General features: G+C 41.8%; 1 protein-coding gene across 1 annotated transcript in view; it reads left to right on the top strand.

The window, feature by feature from the left end:
- Nucleotides 1-2,407: 2,407 nt before the first annotated feature.
- asic2 (acid-sensing (proton-gated) ion channel 2) overlaps nt 2,408-27,210 on the top strand; it is a gene marked incomplete at its 5' end in the record, with an annotated part of 352,313 nt that continues 327,510 nt past the window's right edge. Inside the window, one exon of the mRNA XM_083930594.1 lies at nt 2,408-2,980. Within this exon, the coding sequence (XP_083786720.1) occupies nt 2,408-2,980 (573 nt within the window). The remainder of the gene's footprint in view (nt 2,981-27,210) is intronic.

Here is a 27,210-nt window from a genome sequence, read left to right as displayed (position 1 = left end):
CGATCTAACGCTATTTGTTCATGTGAAATATGTTTACCATCGTCTCCGTTATGCAGTTTGTTTGGAATTAAATGCAGTGTGTACGTTGGCTCTGAGAAAAATGGAAAGCGATCAGTATCCGTTTGTCCTTGCCGCAGTGGAACCAACATTAATACCACTTGAAAACGCTAGAGGCGGAAAAAGTTGCCCGTTCCCACTTTCAGGGATCCTTATATTTCTTTTACTCAAGTGTGGGTATCAGCCAAAGAAATTCAGCATTGTTCACTTTTATATCTCTCTATATCTGCCCTAATCCAATCCAAGTTTTTCACTTTTCTTTCACCTGAAAGATTGAGGAAAAATTCAGTTTTTTTTTTGCTAAGGACAATGTTGACAACCTGCCGAATTTCACAAACACACACTGACACAATTTTCTCCCTCTCTCTCTCTCTCTCTCTCTCTCTCTCTCTCTCTCTCTCTCTCTCTCTCTCTCTCTCTCTCTCTCTCTCTCTCTCTCCACTGTTTAATACTTTCACACCTTTCTTTATTTACCTCTAACTGCCTTCCACACCCTCTCTCCTTCGAATCTCTTACATACTGACTCTTGAGTGATGAACACACTGTTACTTACACAAATAAAAGAAAGAACAGATATACAGCACACTAGGTGCACAGTTTCAGTGGTTCATTACATCCGACACCCTTTACAGCTGCATCCCTCTCCTGTGAACGTGACGTGATGTGTCTGAATTAATTTCCTCCGTGTGTGACATTGCCGTGCAGCCTGTGTGACCACACTTCGCTCTCTTGCTCGCTCTTTTTTTAGTTTTCCTATCTTATTTTTATCCTCATCCCTCCCTTCCACCTCCTCTACTCCTCCATCTCTGATTCTGCTTCACTTCCCATGACATGCACCCCCTTCCTCCACCCTCCACCCCTCTGCCTGACCACTGTTTCCCCCCTCTACTATCTGTCTCTTCGACAGCCTCCCGTTTTGCATCAATCCATCAGTCTGTTTGTTGTGACGGACGAGATGTGGAAAATCAAAGACTGGAGATAAATTAGACGGGTAAGGTGGCTGTGCTGGGGGAAGGAAACCTATTCAGTAAGAGACTTTGCTGTGGAGAGAGCAAAGGAGATCACCGTCTTCCCTCTTCTCACCCCCCACCCCCTCGTCCCTCTCTCTCCCCTCTCTCTCCTCTCTGTACGAGCATGTCTGTTGGTGTGTGCGCCTCTCGTCTCTGCTGTTGTTCACCAACGCCACAGATGAGCTGGGAAGAGAAGGGAAAGCGGATGTATCTGGCCAGAGGAAAACGGGAGGAGTTTGGATCGGCATGCAAGACTAACCAGCGGCTCTGATAATCAACGGCTCTCTCTCTCTTTCCCTCTCTCTCTTTCTGTCTCTCTCTCTTTCTTTCTCTCTCTCTTCTCTCCCTCCCTCACTCTCTCTCTCTCTCTCTCTCTCTCTCTCTCTCTCTCTCTCTCTCTCTCTCTCTCTCTCTTTCTCTCTCTCACACACACGGACACACGTGCGCTCTCAGACTCACACACACTTGTGCCGGCTGGATGTCTTCTCGCTAGGCGACAGAGGTGCTTAGGCTTGTCATTAGTTGGGCACGCGGGGGATCCTGAGAAGTCTGGATGTATGTGTGTGTGCGTTTCAGTTTGTGTGCACACTCATGCGTGTGTGTGTGTCTATGTGTGTGTGTTTTTGAATGGATATGAGTCGGGACGTTAAATACACAAAGGCAGCTTTGATTGGCTTGCGGCTTAAGTGACTGTCACCTCTTGCTCCGGGTGTCACAGAAGATTTACCTCTGGGATTTTTGTCAATGAAATTGAGCATTCACAGAGGGCGACAGAGGATGGGGAACAGGGGGGGTGGCAGTTTGGGATTTGGGTAGAGTGCGTGTGTGGTGTTGGGGGTGTAACAAGAGCCACAGGCAGGCTGGCAGCCACAATAACTCTCAGCCCAAGGGAGTGATTGAGAGTGGAGGTGGAGGGCAGAGGGATGCCCTAAAGGGAGCATCTTTCTCCTGTCTTTTAAACTCTGTAGTAGTTATTTGGGTTGTGGAGCTCTTTGCCTCCTTATGTATACTTCCTCTTCTTTTTCAGTTGTTGTTTTGCTTTAAATGTCTCCTGTGTTTTATCATGTTTTCTATCAGAGTTGCTGCAGGGCTCAGTTTTTGCCTCGTACTTTTTCCCTTTTTGTCATTCGCTCTTGATGCCTCTATTTTCCATCCCTTTCTTCTCTCTCTCTCTCTCTCTCTCTCTCTCTCTGATTGCTCTCTCTCTGACTGCTCTCATGCTTTGTCAATGTGCTCAATATGATTATGGGATGTGAAGTTTTTTTTATTAATGTTCCTTCTTGTCTGTGCAGGTGTGAGTGCACCAGGGGCTCCCTGGCTGAGGGACTGGAGGTCTGATGATGGATCTGAAGGAAAGCTGTGGCAGTCAGGGGAGCCAGGAGAGCTCCAGCCTGCACCCCACCTCTTGGCAGGCCTTCGCTCACTCCAGCACGCTGCATGGCCTGCGCTTCATCTTTCCTTATGGTCAGCCCAGCGTGCGCCGCTTGTTCTGGGCTGCAGCTCTGCTGGCCTGTCTGGGACTGTTAGCCCTAGAGAGTGCAGAGCGCCTGGCTTATTTCCTCTCCTACCCTCATGTGACCAGCGTGGATGCTGTGGTGTCAAGCAGCCTGGTCTTTCCTGCTGTGACCATTTGTAACCTTAACGCTTACCGCTTCAGCCGCCTCACGAGCAATGATCTGTACCACGCTGGGGAGTTGCTGGCCCTGCTGGATGTGCACCTGACCATCCCTCAGCCGCACCTGGCCGAGCCTGACGTGCTGGCTTTCCTCCAGGAAAAAGCCAACTTCACCGTCTACAGGCCCAAGGCATTCAGCATGAAGGAATTCATTGAGAGGGTCGGCCATGACCTCAAAGAGATGATGCTCTACTGCCGTTACCAAGGCCAGGAGTGCAGCCACAGCGACTTCAAAACCGTGAGTGCTCCCTTGTCTTCTTTCAAATGTCAGCTCTGTTGGGGTCAGAGCCTTTCTGCAGAATCCCAGCCCTTAGAGGACTCCCTGTGAGGTGTTCAGGTTGCGCGGTCTGAGTCTTGCAAGTTTTCAGAGATGGATGATTTTTTTTTCTTCCCACCAGCCACATGACTAGATGTATGCTGATAGCTGCTCTTTCCCTCCCACGCTGCTACGCTGGGTTTTTCTCCCCGGGACTATTGTGTGTGGCTGCACAGGTTTGCTCTCAAGCTTTGTTCTGCAAATGTATTCTCTGCCGTGGTCTTGTTGTTGTCTTCAGCCTTCACATAATAACATTGTGCTTACTGGCATATACAGTTCTGCAACAGGTCTTCAGTGTTTTGTTCACTGAAGGAAAGTAATTGTTTTGTCTCGGGCCATTGTGAATAGTAAATTCCCCTAAATCCCTGTCTTTATTTCTCAAGCCATTGAGTTTTTATTTTTATTTTTTAATAACAATTCAGAGCCTTCAAATGATGTTTGTGTACCTGCTGGATTGTCTGGTTAAAAAGAGGAGCCAGAATGACCCATTACTTGGATGGCTGCTGGTGTTAATCTCTCCCTCTAATTTGCCTTGCTATTGAGTGTCGCACCCTGTTGTTTCATTTGTTCTGTGCTTGTAAAACCTGATGACCAGAGCTGGGTGGCGTTGTTGAAATGCAGTCTACTTTGTTGCACTGATTTAAGGCCTATATGTTTCAGCAAATAGGTTTTGGCAGATCAAAGCAAGAAAGTTTTGGCACAACTTTGTTTTTGACTCTAATAGAGAATTCTGAACACCCACTTGTTGCAGACTTGGACTCCATCAAACAGATCGTTAACCATGTCTATCAGAGTGTGGGTGAAGAGCACACTGCAAACTAAAGCTGCTGCATTATTTTGGTCAATATTGAGATCAGGATTATTTAATACGATTGCTCACTGACTTTGGAAACATCTTACACTTATTGAACTTTGAAAAAAAATGTCTTTTGTAAACTGTGGAGCTTCTTAAACTAAAATTAAAAAAAAAAATAGTAGTTTTATCTGCACTTCTGTAGCCAGGAGGGAGTACTGGTCGATAGAAGAAAACCTACTGGTTTATCTTTGAGATAATCAGCATTGGCTGGTGCCTGCACTCACAAAGCAGATTAACAAAAAAGACACATCTGCAGGCAGGCTTGTCAATTATGACTGTGTTAAAACAAAGTAAGTGCTCCCCTTTGTGTCAGTTTTGCAATTTTACAGGCAGATGTCCGTGTCATAGCGAGCCTTTAAGCAGCTAAACTAGCTTACAGGGCTCAAAGAACTATTTTGTGGGCGACCCCAGCCTCCACCCCTGCTCCCAGCGAGTAAAACCTTTAACACATTTGGTATTTGGGATGATCGTGGGACGGTATGTAAGTGTAACTGTGAGGCCTTTTTGGGGCTGTCAACACCACAACTTTGCATTTTCAAAACCATGCCGCAAGTTACAGCCTACAAGTGAACACAGACTAAACAGTGATAATGCTACAATAACAATTAAGTGTAAATTCATTCATTCATCTTCAACCGCTTGTCCCTGTCGGGGTCGCGGGACATCGGGCGTGAGGCGGGGTACACCCTGGACAGGACGCCAGTCTATCGCAGGGCACATAGAGACCAACAGAGACAGACAACCATTCATACCTAAGGGCAATTTAAGAGTCACCAATTAACCTAACACCTGCACGTCTTTGGACTGTGGGAGGAAACCGGAGAACCCGGGAAAACCCACGCAGACACGGGGAGAAGCTGCAAACTCCACACAGAAAGGCCCCAGCCGGGATGTTGTTGTTGTTGTTGTTGTTGTTATTATTATTATTAAATTGTTGTTTTTTATCAAAGGCCATTAAAAAATTCCATATCGGTTGACCACTATAAATAAATTCCCGACAATTGAAACCACCTTCCAGCGTCTGTCTTGAACACATAATGATCACAAACTACTTAAAACTATTTTCAATACTTTGTTAAATTATACTCAATTTAGGTCCTAGAAAAAGGTCTGCTGAAGAATTAATTCAATTCAATTTTATTTATAGTCCCAAATCATAACAAAAGTATACATAATTACATAATTAAACAAAAGTACATAATTAGTATTTCTGTTGAGAAAATTGACATGTGAGTAAAAACCCCGTCTTCAGTGACAAACGGGACAAGAATAGCTTGACCCTCTGAGACGCCACGGTTAAGTCTTGTGAAGGACTTTGTTACTGGTACTTTTGCAAAGTTTACCTTACGATCACAAATCATGTACAGTATATTGCAATATTTCTTTTATTAGAGTTTTATTCTGCTGCTTAAGACTGTTGGCAGACTCTAGAGTTGTGTAATCCATCACACTGAACACCAAGTCTGCATTAGATTTGTCGGTGTTGCATTATTATTCCCTATTATTGCCGTTCAAGTGCAGATTGATTTTGAAACAACTGCACCGCAATCCCTCATGTGACTATGACCAGGTCCAGTTCTTGTCAAACTCCTTATTGAATATAAATCAGTTTAGCTTTCCACATTTACAAGTAACAAAAGTTATTAATAGCTACAACTCTGAGATTAAATCTAGATTTCTAATCAACACCTTTTGTTTGCTGTGGAGACAAACGCTGCACATGTTTTTAGTGTCTTTGTTCAAATTTAGAGCAACATTGACGCATTAGATTAATGTCACTAACTTTCTATACCTTATATTGCGTGAGCCACTTAAGTTCAAATACTGAAAGCTGTTAATTTGAAGAGCTAAAAATATCAGTATGAAATGCGTAAAACTGTTAATGGGAGATATCTATTCCTGAAATTGATGTGACGTGATCAATTAGATCATGGTTGTAGAGATGGGATGTTTCTTGAGAACAGTACTCAGTATTGGCAGTTTTTCTACAATGCTCTGTGCTACTAAGAGCATGGATGTATAAAAGATTCAAAAAGAGATTATTAAGTGTCAAACTGGCCATTATTTTCTTTGATTGTTTTGCAAATAATTTTTTATCCGTTGTAACTGGGCAGAACCCCGACCAACATCTTCTAATATCATGCTTTGTGTGATCAAAAGTCGATAACATATTGCACTCATCCCATTACATATGAAAAAAGAAGCAGTTCATGTCATCTGAGAAGTTTGAACTGGAGAATTATGTAGCATTTGTTGCTATTTTTGTTGAAAAAGGACTGAAATACTTGATATTTATCGACTTATCGTTTCAGCTCTAATGTCTCTGTTCACTGTACTGCACAGCACAAAATGAGTGGAAAACAAACAATGACCTCATGGTATAGTGGAAAGTCAGTTTTTTTGTTTTCCTTCATTGTCTCCGCTGTATACAGCATATATCATGGCACAAGGTGATGTAATGGGCCGTTGCCTAACTGGCAGCCTGCCTTTCTATTTAAAGCTTGTACATAGATTGCAGCTGATACAGATCTGTATTAACAAGATGTTGTGGTGTTTGTCGGCCTCAAAACTGACCAGCGAAGCGTGCACGACACACACCGCAACATGGAGCTGCCTCTGGGATCCGACCTGATTTTTTTTTGAGAGAGAATAGACACTGTTGTCATTAACAGAGCACATCGACAGCATTATTGCACCTCAGCTTTATGTAACCTAAGACGTTAAAGCTCTGCTGCTGGATTGATATCTTCACGTTTCATCCTGAGAGATACTCGATGCAGAGACTCTAATTGGAACACAACAATGGCGGGTCACGTGTTGGCCGTAGTGATTTTCTAGTCATGCCTTCAGACGGATGTGTCTCTTGGAGTTTTGATCCGTAGTGCAGTGAGCTGCAGTAAAGCTACAAGTCTGCCAGGAGTACATTTTCATAATTTCATTCTGTTGAATCTGCAGGGAGTTTATACAAAGATAGCTTCCCTGCCTTGCCACACAGCCCAATGAGTCTCTCTGGAGTCTCCTTAGTAACCATCTTGCATGTTGTGTGACACGCCTTTGACCCCAAGCTTAGTTCAGAGATAATCATGTTGACAGAGAGGCTACTAGGAGGCACTGTCATCCTCTTTGCCCTCTGCCTGTTGCTGACTTCTTCCCACTCCTCTGTCGACCCGCTCCGTCTCTTCTCTCTCTGTCACTGCAGCGACACACCTTCATATCTCTGCCGCCTTCTGAAAGGAAAGACAAAAAAAAACTAAAAAGGACACCCAATATAGAACAACGCATGCATGAACAGGCACAGACATGCATTCAAACACATGCACACCAAAATATATGCATACATGAATGAGTACACACACACACACACACACACACACCCACACACACACACACACACACACACACACGTTAGGAACGTTAACATGATACTCCAGGGACCCGAGTCAGCGTTTGACTGACATTGTGATGAATGACCGTAGGGAGGATTGCGGGACACAGGAGTCAGTGTGATGTGACTGATGGAACTGGAGCAGAGCGCTGCACAAAAGGGAAACGGCAGCATCGGGGTGCACATTTCCACCTATATGTGTTATGTGCCGCCTCTGATAGTTCTTTAGCATTTTTCAAATGTGCAGACCGCTTAAGTTGTTACTATTTGAGCACGTCTGAAAACAAAAAATAAAAGAAAAATAAGCAGCAATGTGCAAAAAATGCACAGTGCTGCTTAATTTATTTGTGGTGTTCAATATAAAACGTGGTGTGTACCATACCTTAGGGCCGCCGCGATCAGTCGAAGACCTGGATTATGAAAATGCGGTCAATGGATCATTTTTTGCTTCAAACATTCATATCAGTGGCGTTGCTGATGATTGCCGTTTTTGATCAATAAGAGGCGAAATACACCGGCATGGACCCTGGCACAGGCGTCTAGCACAGGCTCGGTAGTGAATCACACGAGCACTGATGGATTGTTTTTAAAAGAAGTTAATAAAGGGAGTCACAGGAACCAGCTTTAAAGGTGACATATTTTATTTTTGGTTAATGAAGAGTGGTTCGTTTTTCTTAAAAGTAACTGATAAATAATTAAAGTATTTAAAGAAACTTGAAATTGTTACATTTGAGAAGGAAGTTGGGTGTAGGGGTAGAATGCGCTAGGCTTGGTTCACCAAAAACGAAATACTGAGCCCTCTTTTTTGTTATTTCAGCCTTTTTCTTTTTTTTTCATCATGTTGATGAAACCTACAGTTTTGCATTTTGATAAGAAACATTTGTTCAAATTTTGCTTTGTGCTGCATTAAACAATGAAATACAGTTTGTCAAAAATAAAATGAACATAAATGAAACAGTCAATTAGATTTTTTGGTGATAATATTGGTAACTAACTAACTTTTCATGCCATTACTTACCAGTACTGTACATAACCTGTACACAGTTCTTAGATTATGAAATATAAGGGATCCTTATCAAAAATGTTTTTTTAATCACAGTAACGAATGTGGGCCACCTTGCCTGAAAGAGCAAAGACCAAATGTCATGTATTGCTATTGTTTAGACGGTCATCTACAGTTATCTATTACCTCGATTGATCATGTGATGCGTCAGGATCTGCCTGCCTTATTGTATTGCCGTAAACTCTGTCGTGATTTTGATTTTAACCATATCCCCCTTACCTTAAGACGGTGTGATGATGTCAGTGGGAGTAGATCATACCTATTAGTGGACCTTACTTGCCTGTGTTAGTTTTGTCGTGTGCGATTACAACTACGATTAAATGCTGATTGATCACGCTGACAAACCACATCAGTGTCTGCCAGAGAGAATCAGCTCGGTGTGTCTGACCTGCACTTGCTGCATGCTGCAGTCATAAATATAAATACCCCGAGAACACTGCGGGCCAAGGAGGACCCATCACACTCGAAGGGTGCACTCACACTTGGCCTGGTTGATCTGTGCCGTGCTTAAGCCCGATGCCCCCCCTCCCACTCCCACGCTGGCCAGGGTCGAGCTGCACTCACACGGCATGAATCACAATGCATTGCTTTGTATATGAATCCATTTTTGAGTTTTTGTGCGTTTTGTCCAAGTGCGTTTGAATATTTCCATCTGACCAAAGATTCCACCTCCGCGTCAGACCACCACGAACACTTTTACGCGTATAATTTGACATCAGGACCACCTGCTATGCTCATGCTCGTACATGTGCAAAAAGCCCACCTCTCGCAGCCGAACAAATAGATTTTAGCCTTGAATTGTGCTTGAGCATGGTGTGAATACCAGTGTGAGTGTGCCCTTTGCCTCAATGTGAAACCTGATAGCAGGCAGACCCTGAGCTATGTATCACACTAATTGGCCACTCGTCTATTCTCTGACCAGACCCTTGTTGGAACAGCATCGCAAAGGTAATGGTGCTGGCTGTTTACAGCAACAGTAATTAGCCATTACACACAACCTGTGGCCTGAGCACTCCACTGCCTTATTATTGCACGGCTTGATTTTCCTCGCTCTCACCAGCAGAGCAGCACAAGGCTACTGTCAGTCGCCCATCAGGGAGGATGGTGTGCTATCTAATCTGTCCTCCCCCCTCCTTCTCCTCTGGCTGCTACAACTGCATTTTATCACTTTCAGTTTCATCTCTCAACATTTGAAAACCCAGTGCATCACATTAGGTTTTAGTAGATGTACTGTATTAATCACTAATGTGGCATTACCATGGCATTTTACGTTCCCGGCAGGCACAATGCCTGAGTCTCTTAAAGGGCATGGAAAGGACCGCTGCCACCCACAAGCACGCCTCTCTGAAACACCCCGGAGAGGCAGCAGCAACCTGTGCTATTTAACCAGCTTGGAAGAAAAACTGTAGTGCAGCCACAGACAGACAGCTCAGTGTGGATGGTGCTTATGTGGTAGACACTGCAGCTGTCTGCAGCGGTGGATTATGGAAGGCTGGTGATATAGTGTGTGTTGTGAGGCTTAAAGGAGCAGTAATTTTCCCCCATGAAGGGTTTTCCTCACCCTCAAACAACTGATGCTACTTTTGAGCTGTACTGGAGAGGATTGCCTTCGTGATTAATGAAATTATGAATTTGGTTGACGTGTTGAAACAGAGAAATGCAGCTTGTTTGCCGTCCAACAGAAAAAAACATCATGTTCTTCATCCATTTCCAGAGCTTTAATCATGAATAGGATACACAAATGCCAAATGATGTTGCACACTTGACTAAGTTACGAGCTAACAGTGTAAACCAGGCATCTCCAATCCTGCTCCTGGAGGACCGCTGCCCTGCATGTTTTGGGTTTCTCCCTGCACCAGCACACCGGAGTCTAATGCTCTGCTCCTTCAAGCAGCTGAAGCTCATCACAGGTTTGATGATCATTAGACTCAGGTGCCTTTCAGCAGGGAGGATCCTAACACATGCAGGGCAGCGGCCCTTCAGGAGCAGGATTGGAGATGCCTGGTGTACAGAAAGCAGCAGAGAGTGTTTTCTTTTGCCCTGACCTCAGCTTTCCATGAAGTTTAGGGACTTAACAGTAAAACCACAAGCCAGTGAACGCAGTGCTCCTCTTCCTGTTTGTCAAGTTGGAATAGTGAAAATGATTGTTTGTGACTACATTTGCTTCTTTCTCACTTTCTGACTTCATGTTTTCTGACTTATGTGTCAAGGATGTGCGTTATATAGAACAAAAAGCACGCACTGAATTAATGGATATTTACCTTTCTATATATATTAGGTAAGATCAGGACTTTTTTCTCCCACTCAAGATCAGGGGCAGGGCATATTTTGACTTTAATATCTTACTTTGAAAGATATAAATAAACCTGTACTGATGGATGTTGTCTAAACATGGAGCCTTACAAGAACTCTGCTTAAATAAAATACAGTTTAAACGATCATTTAAATCAGAACTATCTGCGCTAACAGTAAAAAATGGAGGGCTCAAATCTGACCTGAGAATAAATACAAGCTTTTGGTTCTTTCGACAGGTTATGATGTTCTGTTCTGTAGACACACATCGTTTTGCTGTTTGCACAGTATTTACCTAACAATTTGTATGTCCCACAGCTAAATGGCTATAGTATGCTCTATGATATAGCATATTAGATATCAAACTTGTCCTCAGAGATGCTCGGATACAGTTTTTTACAACACAGATTCTGATACTTGCTTATTGGCCATTAGGGGTTTCCGATCCGATGAGTGCAAATCATTTTTTTAATTCTTTTTTTTTTTTCAGATGTTTACTACTCATTCTGTATTGATGTGATTGCGGTCATTGTTTTATGGTCTGGCTCAGGTTTTACATACAGACAATTAATCTAGTTTCCACTAAAACAACATAAATAAACTACTTAAAAGTGATGATTATTTTTCATGGAGAGACAAGTGTTTGTATGGATCAGTTGTATCAGGAGAAACAGTGGGGGCCATTTGGAAAGACTTTCTTTATGATCAGTATTAACAAAATGTCAAGTTCACGTACAGTTTCAACCAAGAGCAAAACTTCAAAGGTGTGGTTCATCTTCAAACTGCTGCAGAAATAGACATAAAACCTTTTTGCTGAGTGCGTTCAATTATTTTGTGCGCTCAATTACGTTATCTGTGCAGTTAATGGAGTGCAGTGCGATTGAACAGTGGTTTGGAAACAGATAGGGCTTTATATAGTCAATACGAATCCATCAAAAAAATGCTTGGATCAGCCCCTGTAGTTCGGCTTAGGACATCCTAATATATATATATTTTATTTCCTGGCCTAGTTAATCACATAGTGGGTTCTTAAGCAAGACATAAAATTGGAGGTTTATGGCAGATATAGAGAGCTGTGTCACTGACTGAGGAGAGGAGCAGTCTGGACATGAAGTCATGATTTGATGTTGGCTTGCATTCACGCCTGCAACGAGACGAGAGGAGAGGAAGCAAGAAGAGATGAGAGGAGTACGGCCCATTACCTCAGCAGCCTGTCTGGAGACTACTTCATCATGGCCACAAGAGGAAGAGGAGATGCAAGTGGGTGTCTGTGTGTGTGTTTTAATGTGCTGGAGGGTATGTTTATATTTTCAAGTGTGTGTGGGTTTGTGTTGTAATGTGCTGTCACATGCAGTCAGTCTTGGTTTGTTTTGCGTGTGTTGCAGCTGCATGATGCATTAGCCGTCAGTCGCTTTCAACAGATATTGACTAATGGTTATAAAATCAAAGGTCAACTGGCTGGTTAACTTGAATTCTCTCTAGCTGTCTGGATGCTGCAGAATAAAAATTGCAAGCTGTTGGCATCAGTAGTCGGTCTTTCAAGAAACCCAAGTTCATGCATGGTAATGATCTTTTATGCTTTATTGATCGTCTTAGGAAATCCTCCTTTTGTTTACCTACCTCTGCAGACACGAAGGTCAGCATTCTGGGGCTTAATGAGAATACAGTGACTTGCTCTAAAGCTCTCCAACCTCACAATTTGAATTAAACTTACATTTAGATACTTAACCTGTGAGGCGAGGGGTATTGTTGGTGCCACTGACGCAAAGACGGCAGGATAGGGATCTTACATCACCAACAACACAGGACACACTGAAATTGTTTCCAAACTCTTTCTTTTGCCAGATGACAGTTTCCACGCACTCCGGATGTTCCACCGCCCATCATTTGCGTTAACGTTACCTGACTATGGCTTCTGTAAGCTGTTTTGTTGGGTTGCCTGTGAAATGCTCTCTGGTAAGCAGTGATGCAGTTTATTGTGAAATGTTAGAGAAGGAAGTAGTGAAGCTGAGTCAATGTGGAGGGCTAAATAGTTTGCCGTCTTGGTTCAGACTACGAATGCTCTGTGTTTCCATTTTATTACCTTCATTGACATGGCACAGCTCAAGCACTTTCCTCTTCCTTTGTGCCGTAAAGCGAGTCGACATTTTGCCGGGAGTTCGTACCCGGTGGCAGAAGGTGAAAGCCAGGCTTATAGGGAAGCAACCCAAACTCTGGTTGTCATTTTTCTAAAGCCATTACATTGTGCTTTCAACATTTACTTCATAATGACAAGTGGTAAATTAACTGAGCACTTATTTTTTAAATTAATTCTGCTGAATTTTATGTGAAGAAAGGGACTTCACAGAATGGTTTTGGCTGTTGTCAGAAAACGCTGGTGTGGGCGGGTGCCTTTGAATTGACATTTTATTTTTAGTGGTTTTTGACTCTGTCAGGTTCCTTGATCAGCTGCCTGAACATAAGAGTTTACTTAAAATCTAACTGACTCGCTGGTGTTGGGGAAAATAAATCACACGACCTCTTTAAACAGGCTGACAGACTCTTTTAGACTCCCCTTTTTGTCCACCTGTCTTTCTCTTTTTAATCTCTAAAAGCTGCCCAGGAGCTCTTTTGATCTCAGACGTTCAGACTCACCTGGGAGCTGTGTGCAGTCTCGGGTCTGTTTGCTGAGCTGAAGAGATTTAGGCGGCTTTAATGGAAAGTGACCACTGTTTAAATGGATACCTGGATATGCTCATCTGAGCACTTGTCATATTTTGAGAGTGTAGGTATAATGTATACCCCATGAACCATTTATTTAATCAGTAAAGCCTTAAGTTCCACGAAAAGTTAGGATGCTTCACATTGTTGAAAGAGTTTAGAGGTTTTGCTTTCTACTGTTCCCTCTTATTGGGAAAATGCAGAGAATATCTGAAGAGGTGCAGTCAATTGCATTACGGATACGTTTGTTTCACCTTGCAATGTGAGTTTCCAGCCAGCTGAAATCCCAAACTAAAACTTTAAATGTCAAGATATCCCTTTAGCAGCTCCACCTGTCTGCGCCGCCGCCCTCCCTGTCTCCAGGTACGACTACTGTCCTGCTGGAAAGTATCTCATCTCGGTGTCAGGCAGTTGTGTGCCCTTTTTGTCAAAATGACACTCGTGTGCAGGACAGCATGACTTGAAATCACAGACAAGTTGAATTGTTTCTCTGTCTGGGTCTTTCTTTTTTTTTTATTGTATGTTGGGTATGTTGGGTTATATCCATCACCGTAAAATATGACCAGAATCCATCCATCCATCCATCCATCCATCCATCCAGAAGAAAAATGTAATTATTCAAAATTGGGCATGTAAAAATGTAACCAGCTTGTAAATCTAATACCTCAGATTTAAAACACAACATTTTTTGTGGCTGTGTTGCATTCTGGTCCATCTGTCAGCAGTGTGTATTGAGAAAAATCTGCTCTTTACCATGGGTGAATAAAGATTAAACTCGTTCTTCATTTGAATGATTTGATAAATCAGTTGGTATATGAAACAGGACAATCTAAGGATCTCACCGTGTCATGCTAGCTTATCAGGAAGGGCACTAAATAACACTCCGTACATCTGTATCCGGATGGACTGTGTGTAGAGTTGCATTTCATTGTGTTCACTGCAGTAGTATGTTCATGTTAAATAAAAATACAATAACTGCTTTGGGATCAATTCTTAATATAATCATTAATATTTTATAGAATAATGCACCAGGTTAGAGGGTTCTTTGTACAATTTACAGCATTAGTTCTCTGAGAATCTTGTTCATATTCAAGACATATCCCTAAACAAATTGATGTTGAATCAAATAGAATCAGAATTGGTGGCGATACCCAGCTCTACTTTTTACTCTGACTCCCAAACTTGATGTTTACTGCTGTCAAAACACATCATTTTGTCCTGCTGAGACTAGTGTGACTAGTGATATCTCATTTCCAGACCCTTCGCTGCTCTCTTCTGTGGGTTGGTAGCTGCAGGGAGGAGGAAATAAAGCAAAACCTGCATGAAAAGTGCTAAATGTATGTTTTTGTAATTACAAAGAGCTGAATGAATGGACCTTGTATTATTCTATTCTCTGCCTCCTAAGTCCTCGTCTCTCTACCGCTGACTCCCCAGTCCTCCCCTCCGGGTGAACAGCCTGTAAAGAAAGCACATACCAGCTACATAAACCTTGTTACCATGGGGACGCCAGAGATAAACAACATGGCAGTATAAAAACACAACAGTAATGGCACACGCAGCAGGCAGCATGTCCCCATTTTCTCACTTAGAGGAAAAAATAGTTTGGGTGATGATGACACTGAATTTGAAGTGTCCGTCAGATTAAATGCTCTTATGTTTGCTCAACATCATGGTGAAAACAAAGATCTCTGATGACAGACTGATCTCAGATGTTGTTTGACATGCTGTCTCAACCTTAATCTGAACTTCTGACCTTCCATATGATAGGCCAGCGTGTGCTTTCACACCAGCACTTGGGCATACCCTTTGAGAGCTCATTTGTATGAATATTTTACCGAGCCCAATCCTTTCTCACAGCTCTGCATCATAACTACAAGAATGATGAAGCTTTTACATTAAAGGAAACATTCATCAGTTAATCAGTAACATAAAAAGGCCGGGCAAAATAGCTATTATTGCTGCAAATTGCATATAAATGAGCGGCAGTAACAGCAGTGCAAAGAAATGTATTGACTTGTTTCCCTCACTCATTCTGTTCTCACTGTGTACATTTTCTTTTTACGTCTGTCAGTCTTCCTCAGTTTAATATCCTGCTAAGTTTGTGCCACTCCTGTCTTTTTTACATTCCCTCCTTCAGCATTCATGCTCACTTCTGCTTTGGTAGATGCCGCCTCACTTTCCCTCCGCATTCATTATTCAATGAGTGTTTGCTTGGGTGTCCACGTATCTGGAGCCAAATTTCATCGTGAGATACTACATGCGGCACCGTAGGGCGACTAGTACCATTAGTAACTGTCTCTATCATGTCACGGTACAACAACACTTCCCGTACCGCTGGTGCTGATACCGGCTGGTGTTTTTGACGAGATGAGTGTATCCCTGTGAGACAAATGTGCCAGCTCATTGTCAGCATCAGCCATGATGTGGCGAGGTCGGCGGTTGTAGCGTTTGACTTGTTATGAATATGCACTGACAGCAGGCAAGCAGCAAAAGATGTTTGATCTGGTATCTACATGGACATTTACTCAGCATGAGGTCGACCGGCAGACAGGCGGGCAGGCGGGGAGGGAGGAATAGAGCAGGGTGAGTTCAGTTTGGACGTGTGCGATAATGTTACAGTGGGCTGGAAGAGGCCGCAGACACCCAAAGTGGTGCCGCCTCACGCTGGCTGACCTTATGATAAGGGCAGGGTGAGGGGATAAGATGGAGAATTGGTGAAAGTTTGTGTGGTTGTTTGCGTGACAAACAGCGAGAAAGAGAGGTGCAGTGTGTGGAAGTTCAGCTGGCAATATAAGCACTGCAAAGTGTGTTACAAAAGGAAAAAACGGCTGCAACAAGTGATTATTTTTATTAAACAGTCTGTTACATTTTTGTTTTAGGGCTACAATTAACTATTAGAAATGTGAGAAAATATTGAATATCAGTCCATAGATGACCCGGCTGGGAACCGGAGGGTTGCTGATTCGAGGCCCTGTGTGGACCATGTGTGGACCATGAATGGAGCGTGGACTGGTGGCTGGAGAGGTGCCAGTTCATCTCCTGGGCACTGCCCAATTGCCTTTGAGCAAGGCACCGAACCCCCAACTGCTCGGGGCGCTGAGCCATTGACAGCCCCCTCGCTCTGACATCTCTCCATTAATTGCATGTATATAGGTCCTGTTTGTGCATGTGTGTATTTCGGGCCTGTGTGTGTGAAACCTGAATAATAATAATAACAGAGTGAAAATAATGAATTTCCCTTGCGAGATAAATAAAATGAATTCTTCTTCTTCTAGAAAAGAATAGAAATACTATATTGATCCCAAGCTGGGAAATTGCCTTCTCAGGTGACGTCTTTCGGTTCCTTATTTTATGTTTTTTATCGTTCTAATAACTCAAAGATCTTGGTATTATTAGAAAGAAAAGATCATCACATTTAAGAAGCTGAAACCAGAGACTGTTTTGCTTTTTTGTTTTAAAAATGACTGAAACAATTAATTGATTATCAAAATAGTTTTTTTCCAACTAAGGCCTTGTAATTAGCATGTTGTCAAATAATGCATCTTTACATTCAATAAATCCAAAAGCTTGTCCACATGCCAGGTATTTGAAATTCTGTTTCCAGTATTTAGTATTTTAAGACAAAATATGTTAAAATTTGTTTCATGTTGAGAAATATTTTATTTCATACTTCATTAATTCTAAAACCCTGGTTGCGGTTGGACTTTTTGGCATCTGATAAGCCTTCGAACTTTTGTTTTAGAAACTAACAATCCAAAGTGTTCAGTTTACGATGATATAGCAAAATAACAGAACAGAGAAAAGCAACAATTGTCACACTTGAGAAGGTGGTAGCAGAAAATGTTTGCCATACATTTATTATTTGATAAATTAATGAATTGATTATCAAGATTGCCATTCACTCTGGCAGAGGACTGCCTGTCAGGATGCCAAAGAAACGACTCCTTGTGCTCTCCATAAATCAACCTTGAAGGAGTTCTGACGGGGTAATAGCTTGTATGGAAAATAATGTCACAAGATAAGACACACACACGCACACACACACACACACACACACGCACACGCACACGCACACGCACACGCACACGCACACACACACACACGCCTGCATGGCATAAACAGTCAGAGCTTTTTCGCATTCGTGACTGAAGATCACAAAAGAATTTGTTTGTGGCCACCTGATGAATTGTGAAAAAATGTGTTTATCTCCAAATATTTTTACTGCTGAATGCTATTTTCACCAGCTAGTTATTAACTGTGTCTGTGCGTATTTTGGTGCTGAACAGGGAGCGTATAGTAAGTCTAATCTATCAGAAAACTAATCTATTAATAGGAACCAATACAAAAAATAACTTTATTTTTTATGGAAATACATATTTCTTGATAAAAAACCCTTTTTATTTATTGAAATCCAAAATTTTTAAACGTAAATTACAGTCTAAAACCCCAAAAATCTTAGATCTTTGATTTCAGCTCATGAAAAATTGGAGCGAAAGCAAAAGTGTAGTGTTTATGCTTATGTGTCAAGGTATTCCTGCACTTGTGTACAGGATTCGTCAAATAATTTCAAGGTCGATCTCCACATTTTAACTAAAGTTTATTTTCAGAAACCTGTAATGTACTGTATATCTTATCTTTTTTTTTTCTTTTTCAAAGCTTCTGGTTCAGCAACACATCATTTGTCCAATGGTAGACTGAGGGTGGGCAGCCTCCTTCCACCTCAAAAGTATCAGGCTGTGTGCCAAGATGGTAGTAAAGGCAGCGGCTTTATGGCCTCCCTGTCCCCGCAGATAACAACATCCCTTCTGGAATAATTCCAGACAGTGGCATAAGAGGGTTTGAATCGATTTTAACTGTTTAGACTGTGCAGAGCAAATGGCCTTCCAATGCTCCTCCAAGTTGGGACAGAGCCAAATGTTAATCAGTGTTGCATCGACAGGCTTGCATCTGTCACAGATAAGGTTCGTTTGTGGGTATATCGAAGATAGTTTTGGACAGATGCACCCCATGCATGCATGCAGGCTGAACGTGAGAGCCTTGTACAGTGTAAACACTGAAACGCTGCAGCGATGAAACACTGTACACTCAGCGGAAAACAGAGAAATGTCTGTCAGAGTCACGTCATAACTGAGGAGTCTGAAGTGTGCAGAGGTCCGTGTGGTTGTACTGTAGCAGCCTGGTGTCGTTTTCAGATGATCTGCACAGTGTAAGGCCACGCATCACACCCTCCCCTAATACAACTGCTTACACCCAATGCTAATGCCAATGTGAGCTTTTCTTTGCTAGTCAGCCTTGTCCTCCTCCTCTCTCTCATGGCTCATAAGCTAAGTCTCAGGAAAGCTCATAAGGTTTAATGAGATACTAATTTGCACCAATTGTCTGTCAACCCATCCGAGAGCCCACTGTAGAGAACATGTTGAGAAAGAGCCTACGTTTTTTGCCTTTTGAGTGTGCACCTTAATCAGTGTAGGGCGGTGCAACAGTACATTATAATCTATGTCAGTTACTATTCTACCGAGAGTCTGCTTCTGAATTTAAATATTTTTTTATCTCAGCAGAGACCAGATGAACACGGCCATTCAGAATGAGCACAAACCCCTCCGCACTGGGAATGAAACCAATAAAAATAAACAAAAATATGAAATATTTGTTTCTTATACTTAATTGAAAAGGTAACTGACTGCTTTATTAATAATAATAAAAATATCAGTTGCAGCTGTCCTTTTATAACACACTGCACACTTGAAGTGCTTATATTGCCAACTGCACACTGCGCCTGTCTTTCTCTCTTCTAATCAATCCCAAGTTGAGCAGTCTGAGCAACTTCATGTGGATAAGAAAACATCTAAAGAAAGTTTTAGAGGTCAACTATTGTCATTTGCATTGCTCATCAACTCCCGCAACCTTTCATTGGTAATGTTTGACACTGTTCGCAAAGGATCGGGTCAGATACATTTAGAAAAATAGCCATCTTAGGGCGCACTCACACTGTCCATCCGTCCCGTGCCCCGTGCTTTAGGGTACTTGTCCCCCCCTCCAGGCTCGTCTGTACTCACACTACCTGGGCTCGGCGAATGCTTCTTGCTGCCTATGAGTCATCACGCAACACGTCACACGCATTGATTGACGTCATCGTGATGCGTCGCTTTGTTTACAAATCTTTCCATAGACCTCTGGGTTTTTGTGCCTCTTGTCTGACTCTTTTTGAATATTTTCATCTGACCATAGATGCAGTAAACACTCCATCTCCGCATCTCATCAACGTGAACCTTTCGCCGCCATTGTTTTAAATGTCAGCGCATGGTCCGTCCTTCTTTTTTCCTATGTCCGAACAGGCGCACATAAAATGACGTCAGAACCGATGTATGGCCCCCTTGCTCGTGCTCGTACATGTGCAAACATGCTTTACAAAAGCCCACCTCTCCCAAATGAGCCGTGGACGGCAAGCGTACGGTTGCACTCACACTGGTCAAACGAACTAGACTTTAGCCGAGAAACGTCCTTGGGCACGGTACGGATGGACAGTGTGAGTGCGCCCTTAGGGCCATATGTTTAATGGACATGTCAAAAGGATCTTGATATACATGAACAGATTTTCATAATTTGATATTGTTTGTTTTATTCTGTTGATAGTTTACACGTGTATGTTCTGAATGAATTGCAGTCAACATTAAGGAGCTTTACAAGATATCTAAATCAGTTGTAAAAAAAGACTTGCAGCAGTCGGATCTGTGCACATTCATGCAGTTTTCACAAGGCTAATTGTTCATAGAGCTGTAAATTCACAATAAAAGACAAAATTATCTTATCTGAAAGACGGTTAACAGCAGGAGAACTCGCTGTGAATAGGACGGAAAATATATATATATTTAAGTCAAATTAAAACACATCTCCTTCCTGTTGGCACTGCAGCTTAGCACATGTCGCAGATTATCATTTGGACTCAACCAAGAGTTTTGGGGGAATTATATGACCGGCTCTTCTGGAACATCCAGCACTCGTAGCCTGTTTTCTATGCAGCTCTCTTCCCTTTTATTTTCACCACTCTTGGTTCACATAGAGCCGAACCGCGTTAACTGCACAAGGCAGTGTCCTAGGGTACTACTCATGTATCCAAGTGAGGAAACGGTAATAAGGCTTCATGACGAAATGACTTTGGCAACCTATAGTCATTTAAGGTCTGTAGAGTCCTTAGAGCCAAGTGAGTGTCGGTAAGAACATATATATACAGTATATATATATATATACATATACAATATAAATTCATACTCAACAGTATGGCTCTATCTATGACCCAGGCTGATATGACTGTGTGCACCATTACCGTCAGTCTCATCTACCTCGAAGCTGTGTGAAAAATGTGTTCACTTCTCTCAAAGCTGTCTGGTTTGTTTCAGCAGAGACTTGAAGGTGCACTCTGTGTTGTTGTGCAAGCATCAGCAGGAACGTTAAAATCTCAAATAGCTTTGGAGCCGTTTTGTTGCCTGCTCAGTCGCTATAGTTGAATACATTCTTTTTGCTGCCTAATGCAGTTAAAATAAAAGGCTGCCATGCTTTTAAAAAGCACCTTGAGGGACATTTCATCGTGACAAATATTTTGATCAACTGCATCATTCATAGTCCAATGTCTATTGCCAAAGTAAAATTGAAGGTTAGCAGAAGTAGCACAGTCATTGATTTATGTCTAAACAGACCCGACAATACTGTTCACATACATCTGGCAAGCCACAGTTCATCAGTGATTATGGCCATGGTTAAAAACCTGTTAGAAAATACTCGACTTCCTCCATTAGTATTAAAGTCTAAAATATACAGAATAGTAAGTACCTAGGACCTGTCTCTCCCAGTACTGACTTCTGGACCCAAATCTGTAAGACTATTGTCCGTACAACTCTAAGCACTGTCCAAAAAGTGATACAGTAGAAGGCAACTCTGCTTAGGTATTTCTGGCTATGTTTAAAATGAGATTAGCAGAAATTGAAAATAGCGCACCTGCAACAACAACTACTGTACATCTGTGCAACCTGTCACCACACACGAGCAAAAAAAGAGAAACCACCGACTCGCATGTCTTTCTCCTAATATCCCTGTCAGTAAGAGACACATTCACTGTCAGCCAGAATAAGAAATCTAAGCATTTACACATCTTGTCTCGAAACAGCTTCCAAGAAAACAATCCTCACCGACAGGAAATTTCCCTGCAAGCCTTTTATTGACTGCTGCACCTAAGTCATCTCATTTGCAGGAACACAATCCCAGTAACAAGGGGAAATATTTAATAGGCAGCCTTCTTGGACACCTCACCACCATACTCCTCTGCTACTCCCCCCTTTTCTGATTTTTACAACTCATTTCAGTGAGGAGAGATCCATTAAAGCAGATAGTCTCAACACTGGTGATGAAGTGGAAGGAAGATTTAAATGCTCTGTTGTTGTCCATAGAAATTAAATTGGATAGAAAGGACATTTCCATTAGCTAGCTAGCTAACTCGCTCGCCATGCCCCCAACACCACACTAGAAACCACCATTTTTTTTGCTACGCGTAGACAAGAGTGTGTTGATGAAGCATAAGTTGTTAAATGTGACTCTCATTTTGCGGCTGGTCCACCTAACGTTAATACTCCGCTGCTCGTTTGGCCGATCGAGCAAAACCTCACCTCCACGACTCGCTGTGCGTCGGCGAATGTTAGCAGCCACTCTGACCATTCTGCTCCGTGGATTTGAATGGAAATGGTTTTTTTTCAATCCAATTTCATTTCTAGGGTCGGCCATGAAGACTAACAACAATGGTAATTTTGTTTTGCACTAGCCAAATGTCTTTTCTATCTAATTTAATTTCTATGGTTGATCCTCTCAAATCCTCCTGAAGGTCAAGGCAGATAGGTGATGATATGTCAGATGGGGGACTTAAGAAATTATGAATGAAAGGAACTTGGCAACACGGGAAAGTGGAAGTTACATAGACAATTAGAGTGGGGAGAAAATGTCAAGCATGAACCAATATAACAAAGGTGCAACATGAGAGAGAATCTCTTCCGTATTGACCTTTGGCCACAGCTTTATGAAAATGTTCTTGTTATTTGTATCCTATTTTTGAAGTTAATTTCTGCCTTATGTCAAATTATGTTTTGGATGTAATTCTTTTTCCTTTTTAATGTTTTGTTGTTTGTAGTAATTAAAGAAAAAAGAATCCACACTAGTGCGTTAATCCGGTGAAAATTAGCTTTCCATTCTCTTGAACGAAAATGACAAATGGATGTGGAATGTGATGGATGATGATGATTGCAAGTTAACTACGGGGAAATAATGCAATCAAGATTTCATTTTAATTTAAAAGTAAATACTGAAGTGTGTGTGTATGTGTGTGTGTGTGTGTGTGTGTGTGTGTGTGTGTGTGTGCGTGTCCGTCCTCTGGCAGTCTTCTAAGCTGTGTGTGTGGCTCTCCTTCTTTCTCAGCCACAGTACTGTATGTACATATTGATTTTTAATGTTTTCACTCAATTAAAACTATGACAGAACTTGCAGTTTACAGTCCTTTTCATTGACCCGGTATAAAAGGCTTGCCATCCAAATGGCCTTCATGTTAACGGTGTGTTTGTGCCCTCAATGACTAGCATGTCTTCATCACTAGAGGTGATAAATGCTTAAGATGCCGACTCAGCTCTCTTGCTATCTTTCTGCAAGGTTACTCGTGAAGGACTTCTCTCCTCATGGACTGAATTGATATTTCACCACCCTCTCACTTCATCTCTGCTATTATCTCACTGTCATCACTGTCTCATACAATTAGTCGACTGATTGGATATTTGATCGACAGACTGTTATGCAACGATTAAGATAATCTGTAATTGTTAAATTAATTTTTCATGGAAGAAATGCTGTTTTCAGCTTTTAAATATGGATGTTTTACATCATATTAAACTCTTTGGGTTTGGGATTGGCAAAACAAGACAATTAAAGACATCACCTTGGACTTTGGACATTTTCCACTGTTTTCTGACATTTTATCAACAAAACGATTAATCGGTTGATCTAGAAAATAATCTGCAGATGAAGCAATTATGAAAATAACCGTTAGTTGCAGCACGTCTTTACGCATCAGCTTGAGACTAATAACCAAATAAAGACACAATCCCATTGTTTGAAACTGACCAGGATATATAAAATTAGCAGACATCCCGACAGCAGTACATGTTTTGCAGGAATTTTACTCTTTACATCTGACAATTCTTGGTGATAAACTGTTTTTGAGCATTGAAAATGATTGTTTCACTTCTATTCCTGCAGTGTTTTTGTTTTGTCTCACCTGTCATATGATAAACTGACTTGCGTACCAAAATCCTTCAGTGTCATGACAAATCCTTTTCTGGAATATATGTTGGTCTAAGACAAAAACACCCTACTGCTGAAATAAGAAATAACATGGCATGCAAAAAGTGTAAAAGGAATCGTCTGCATTGTCTAAATGACGCACATCTTTCCATATTCTGATTCAACTCTCCCTTTTAATGCCATGGAAGAAGAAAGGATATGCGGCACAATCCTCTTGACGAGAACATTTTTCACACAGAATAAATGTAAAACAGTCACAATGGATTCCAGGCATGCTGGTGTGAAAATCTTGTGAAATATAGAAAAACTATACACAGAAAAGGGGAAAAGATTAAATGAAAATAACTTTATAACCAGCTCTTCTTTGAGCTGTGTTTTATAATGCTTAACGGGCATAAGATGCCAATCAAATGTACTGCTTTCAGATGATTATTTTTTGTATTTGCCCAAGAAGTATACATAAAAAATCATGGCCTATCCCCATTTTTATTGCTGCACTTATCCCATAAATCTGGTTACTCTGCCTAGCCGTCAGTGCTGGTATTTTGTTTGCACCGTGCCTCCCAGAAATGAACAGTCAGTGTGGGCAGTTGTGTCATGTGATTTTTCTTGCATTAAATATTGATTATGTTTAAGTTCATGTGGCTGTTGCTCTTTCGTTGTCTACTTAGCCATATTCAATGGAAAATCGTGATTAATCGTATTATTGCTTTGTCTACATTAAAACACGCACTGTGGATTTGATCTTCAAGTAATGATGATTTTCAGTTTTCTTGTTCTGTCCGGCCAACAGTCTACAACTCAAAGATATCTGATTGACTGCGATATTAAAAAAGGAAAGAAAATCCTCACATTGTAAATGCAGAAATCAGGAAATGTTTCGTAACTTTGCCAGAAAATTGATACATTTGAAAAGCTGCTTTATTTTGGGCAAGAGTTTTGAATGTTACACTGTTGAAAGCCAGCATAACTGAAGAATAGATGAGGATCACAACAAATTTTCCCCCAAATATTACAAAAAAGGTTGTTAGAGTATCCTTAAAAACATGTGTTGTGTCTGTGGTTGAAAAGACTAGGGACAGAGGTGGCTGGTATGGTGAGGTGTTTTCTTGCTAGAGGAGAAAGCAATGGGTTCATCTTGGCATTGTCCTTGCACCTCTTGAGTGGAAGGCTTTTGAGGGAAATGGATGTTTCACTTCTGTACTTATCCATTTTTTGCCTGAATCCCACTCATGCGATAGTGTTGTGCTGCTCCTGCTGGTTTAGCAAAAGTCCCTCCAAGAAGATCTTCCAACGCCGTCTTCTTGGGAGGAGGTTGTTGCAGCTGAGCTCCTGCTGTGTCTGCCTGGTCAGCAGTGTGTACTCTGTAGCAGGTGTGGGGGCACTAGCACCTGCTGCTCCCTCATCTGTTCCCCCCACAGGGAGGTTCTGTGAATAGTTCTGTAAATAGCAGATAGAAATAACTAAGTAACTCGGTATAACAGAGGTCTTAAAAAACTACATGTGAAAGACATTTAGAAAAGCATGTAGGCCATAAAGTTATTTTAAAAGTAAATACATGCACTTTAAGAGAAAATCCCACTCTATAGACATTAAAGATATTACTATCAGAAAGAGAGAGACGGTAAAATAAATACCTGGTTGCACAGCTGCACAGCTTTCTTCTTCAGCCTGTGGAACTGACCCTGGCATTGGTCTTCCTCTAGATGAGACGGGGTGCAGACTGCAGTGCACTCCAGCAGGTAGTTGTATTCCCCAGTGTATCTGTCTGACAGGTTGCTGAAGATATCTCTTTTCATTGGGTGCCATGCTCTGCTCCATCACGTACTTTAAGAGCTCAATGAGAGACGGTCAGGGTTTTTTCAACACTCAGCATGGCGGTGGCTGTCTTCAGAGCTTTAAGAAGGCTCACAATGTCCTCAGCACCACGGACGTCTGAGTTATCCTGTGTATCGATTTCACGGTGGTGCGCTGCTGTAGACTGAAGATAGGGGAAACAGTGATGATAGAGACTGAATAGCGCAAAATTCATAATAGGCATTATATGGTTGAATATTGCTCTGTTATCGTGGACACAAGAGGACGGTTACCATGGCCAACCGGTATCGTGCTGAACGATTATCTCGTCATAGCCTAATATCTAGATGCGTATCAGATTGTCTGATAAGGGAGAGATGCACAGCCCTACCAAACATTGTGTGTTTACAGCAGCAAAAAAACCCCATCTGCCCCTATCACCATTTTTCTCTGCTGTACCCGCCTCTCTGCTGGCTTCTCCTGTGCTTCTACTTCTTATCCAACTTTACACCTTAATCTGTTTCCTCTTTTTCATCCTTATAGCTTAGTTCTCCACCCCTTTTTTTGGACAAACTATATCCTTTTCCCTCCTCTGCTGTGTGAACCTCCACGTACAGGCCTAAAAGCTGCAGTAGCGGCTTAAATAGAGGCTTGAGGTCAGGGGCCACCAGATACAAGGGGTAGCGGACATATCCATATCCTACAGCCTCTGGGTTGAGAGCATTAATAAAACTAGAATGGGTATTGGCTGTCCTCTGCTTCGGATTTACGCCATTGTACTTACAACTCTCCCCCGGCAGACATGGGCTATTCTTTATTTCTCGGCTGCACCACAGTCATTCTGAGCCATTAATACTCTTACCGTAATCAAATCTGTTCACTTAGGGAGAGCCCCAAACCATGCACTGTGTGCATAAATATAAATTAATATTTGATACCACTAGAGATACAGAGCTTCAGGCCAGCGGAGGAAAAAAATAACTCATTTTCAGTTCTGTGTCAGTGCAGAGCAATAAATATTTGTGAACGTGCACATCTAGCCATTGGGGCTGCTTGTATTGTTCAGATTCATTGGAACGACATTATCTCCTTTATAAGAATACATGTGATGAGATCTTTACTTAAAGGACAGTGCCTTAACCAGTAACCAGGCGCTATGGGTAAAATCTGCTGTCACACTTGATGTACTTTTTATATCTTTATGGGATATTTAGTGTCTCTGCTTGCTCGCCCTGATAGTTATTTTATAAAACAGTTTTAATTTCTTCTGACATTAGTAAAGACATAATACATCTATACATATTTCATACATATTTATTTCTGCATTTTGAATCGCCAACAATATTGAAGATGGGCCCACATTGTGTGGCGTTTCTTATAAAGCAGCAGCACATATTTTTCCTGCGACTGTTAAACAGGGAGAGTGCTAGTTTTCTGTCCCTCTTCTTTTTGTGATTAGTGGCGCTCCGGAAACGACATCACCATGATGTTACAAACATGCGCAGAAATACTATATTTATTCTGGAGCTGCACAATCAAATTAATCATTAATCATTAATCAAATTTTAATCACAAACAAGATTTTTTTCTTTAAACGATCAAATTCGCGTGATTGATCGATATTTAAAATGCATCATTAGAACGCTCCGTATCAAAGTTTTTTTTCTTGCAAAGCCAAGAAAGCGCTCCTCAGAATGATAGAGAAAACACTCTGTCTTTAAGCCCTG

Source organism: Echiichthys vipera (genome assembly GCF_963691815.1).
Source record: "Echiichthys vipera genome assembly, chromosome: 17".
NCBI lineage: Eukaryota > Metazoa > Chordata > Actinopteri > Perciformes > Trachinidae > Echiichthys > Echiichthys vipera.
Note: the sequence above shows the minus strand (reverse complement) of the source record. Positions and strands in the feature narration are given on the sequence as shown.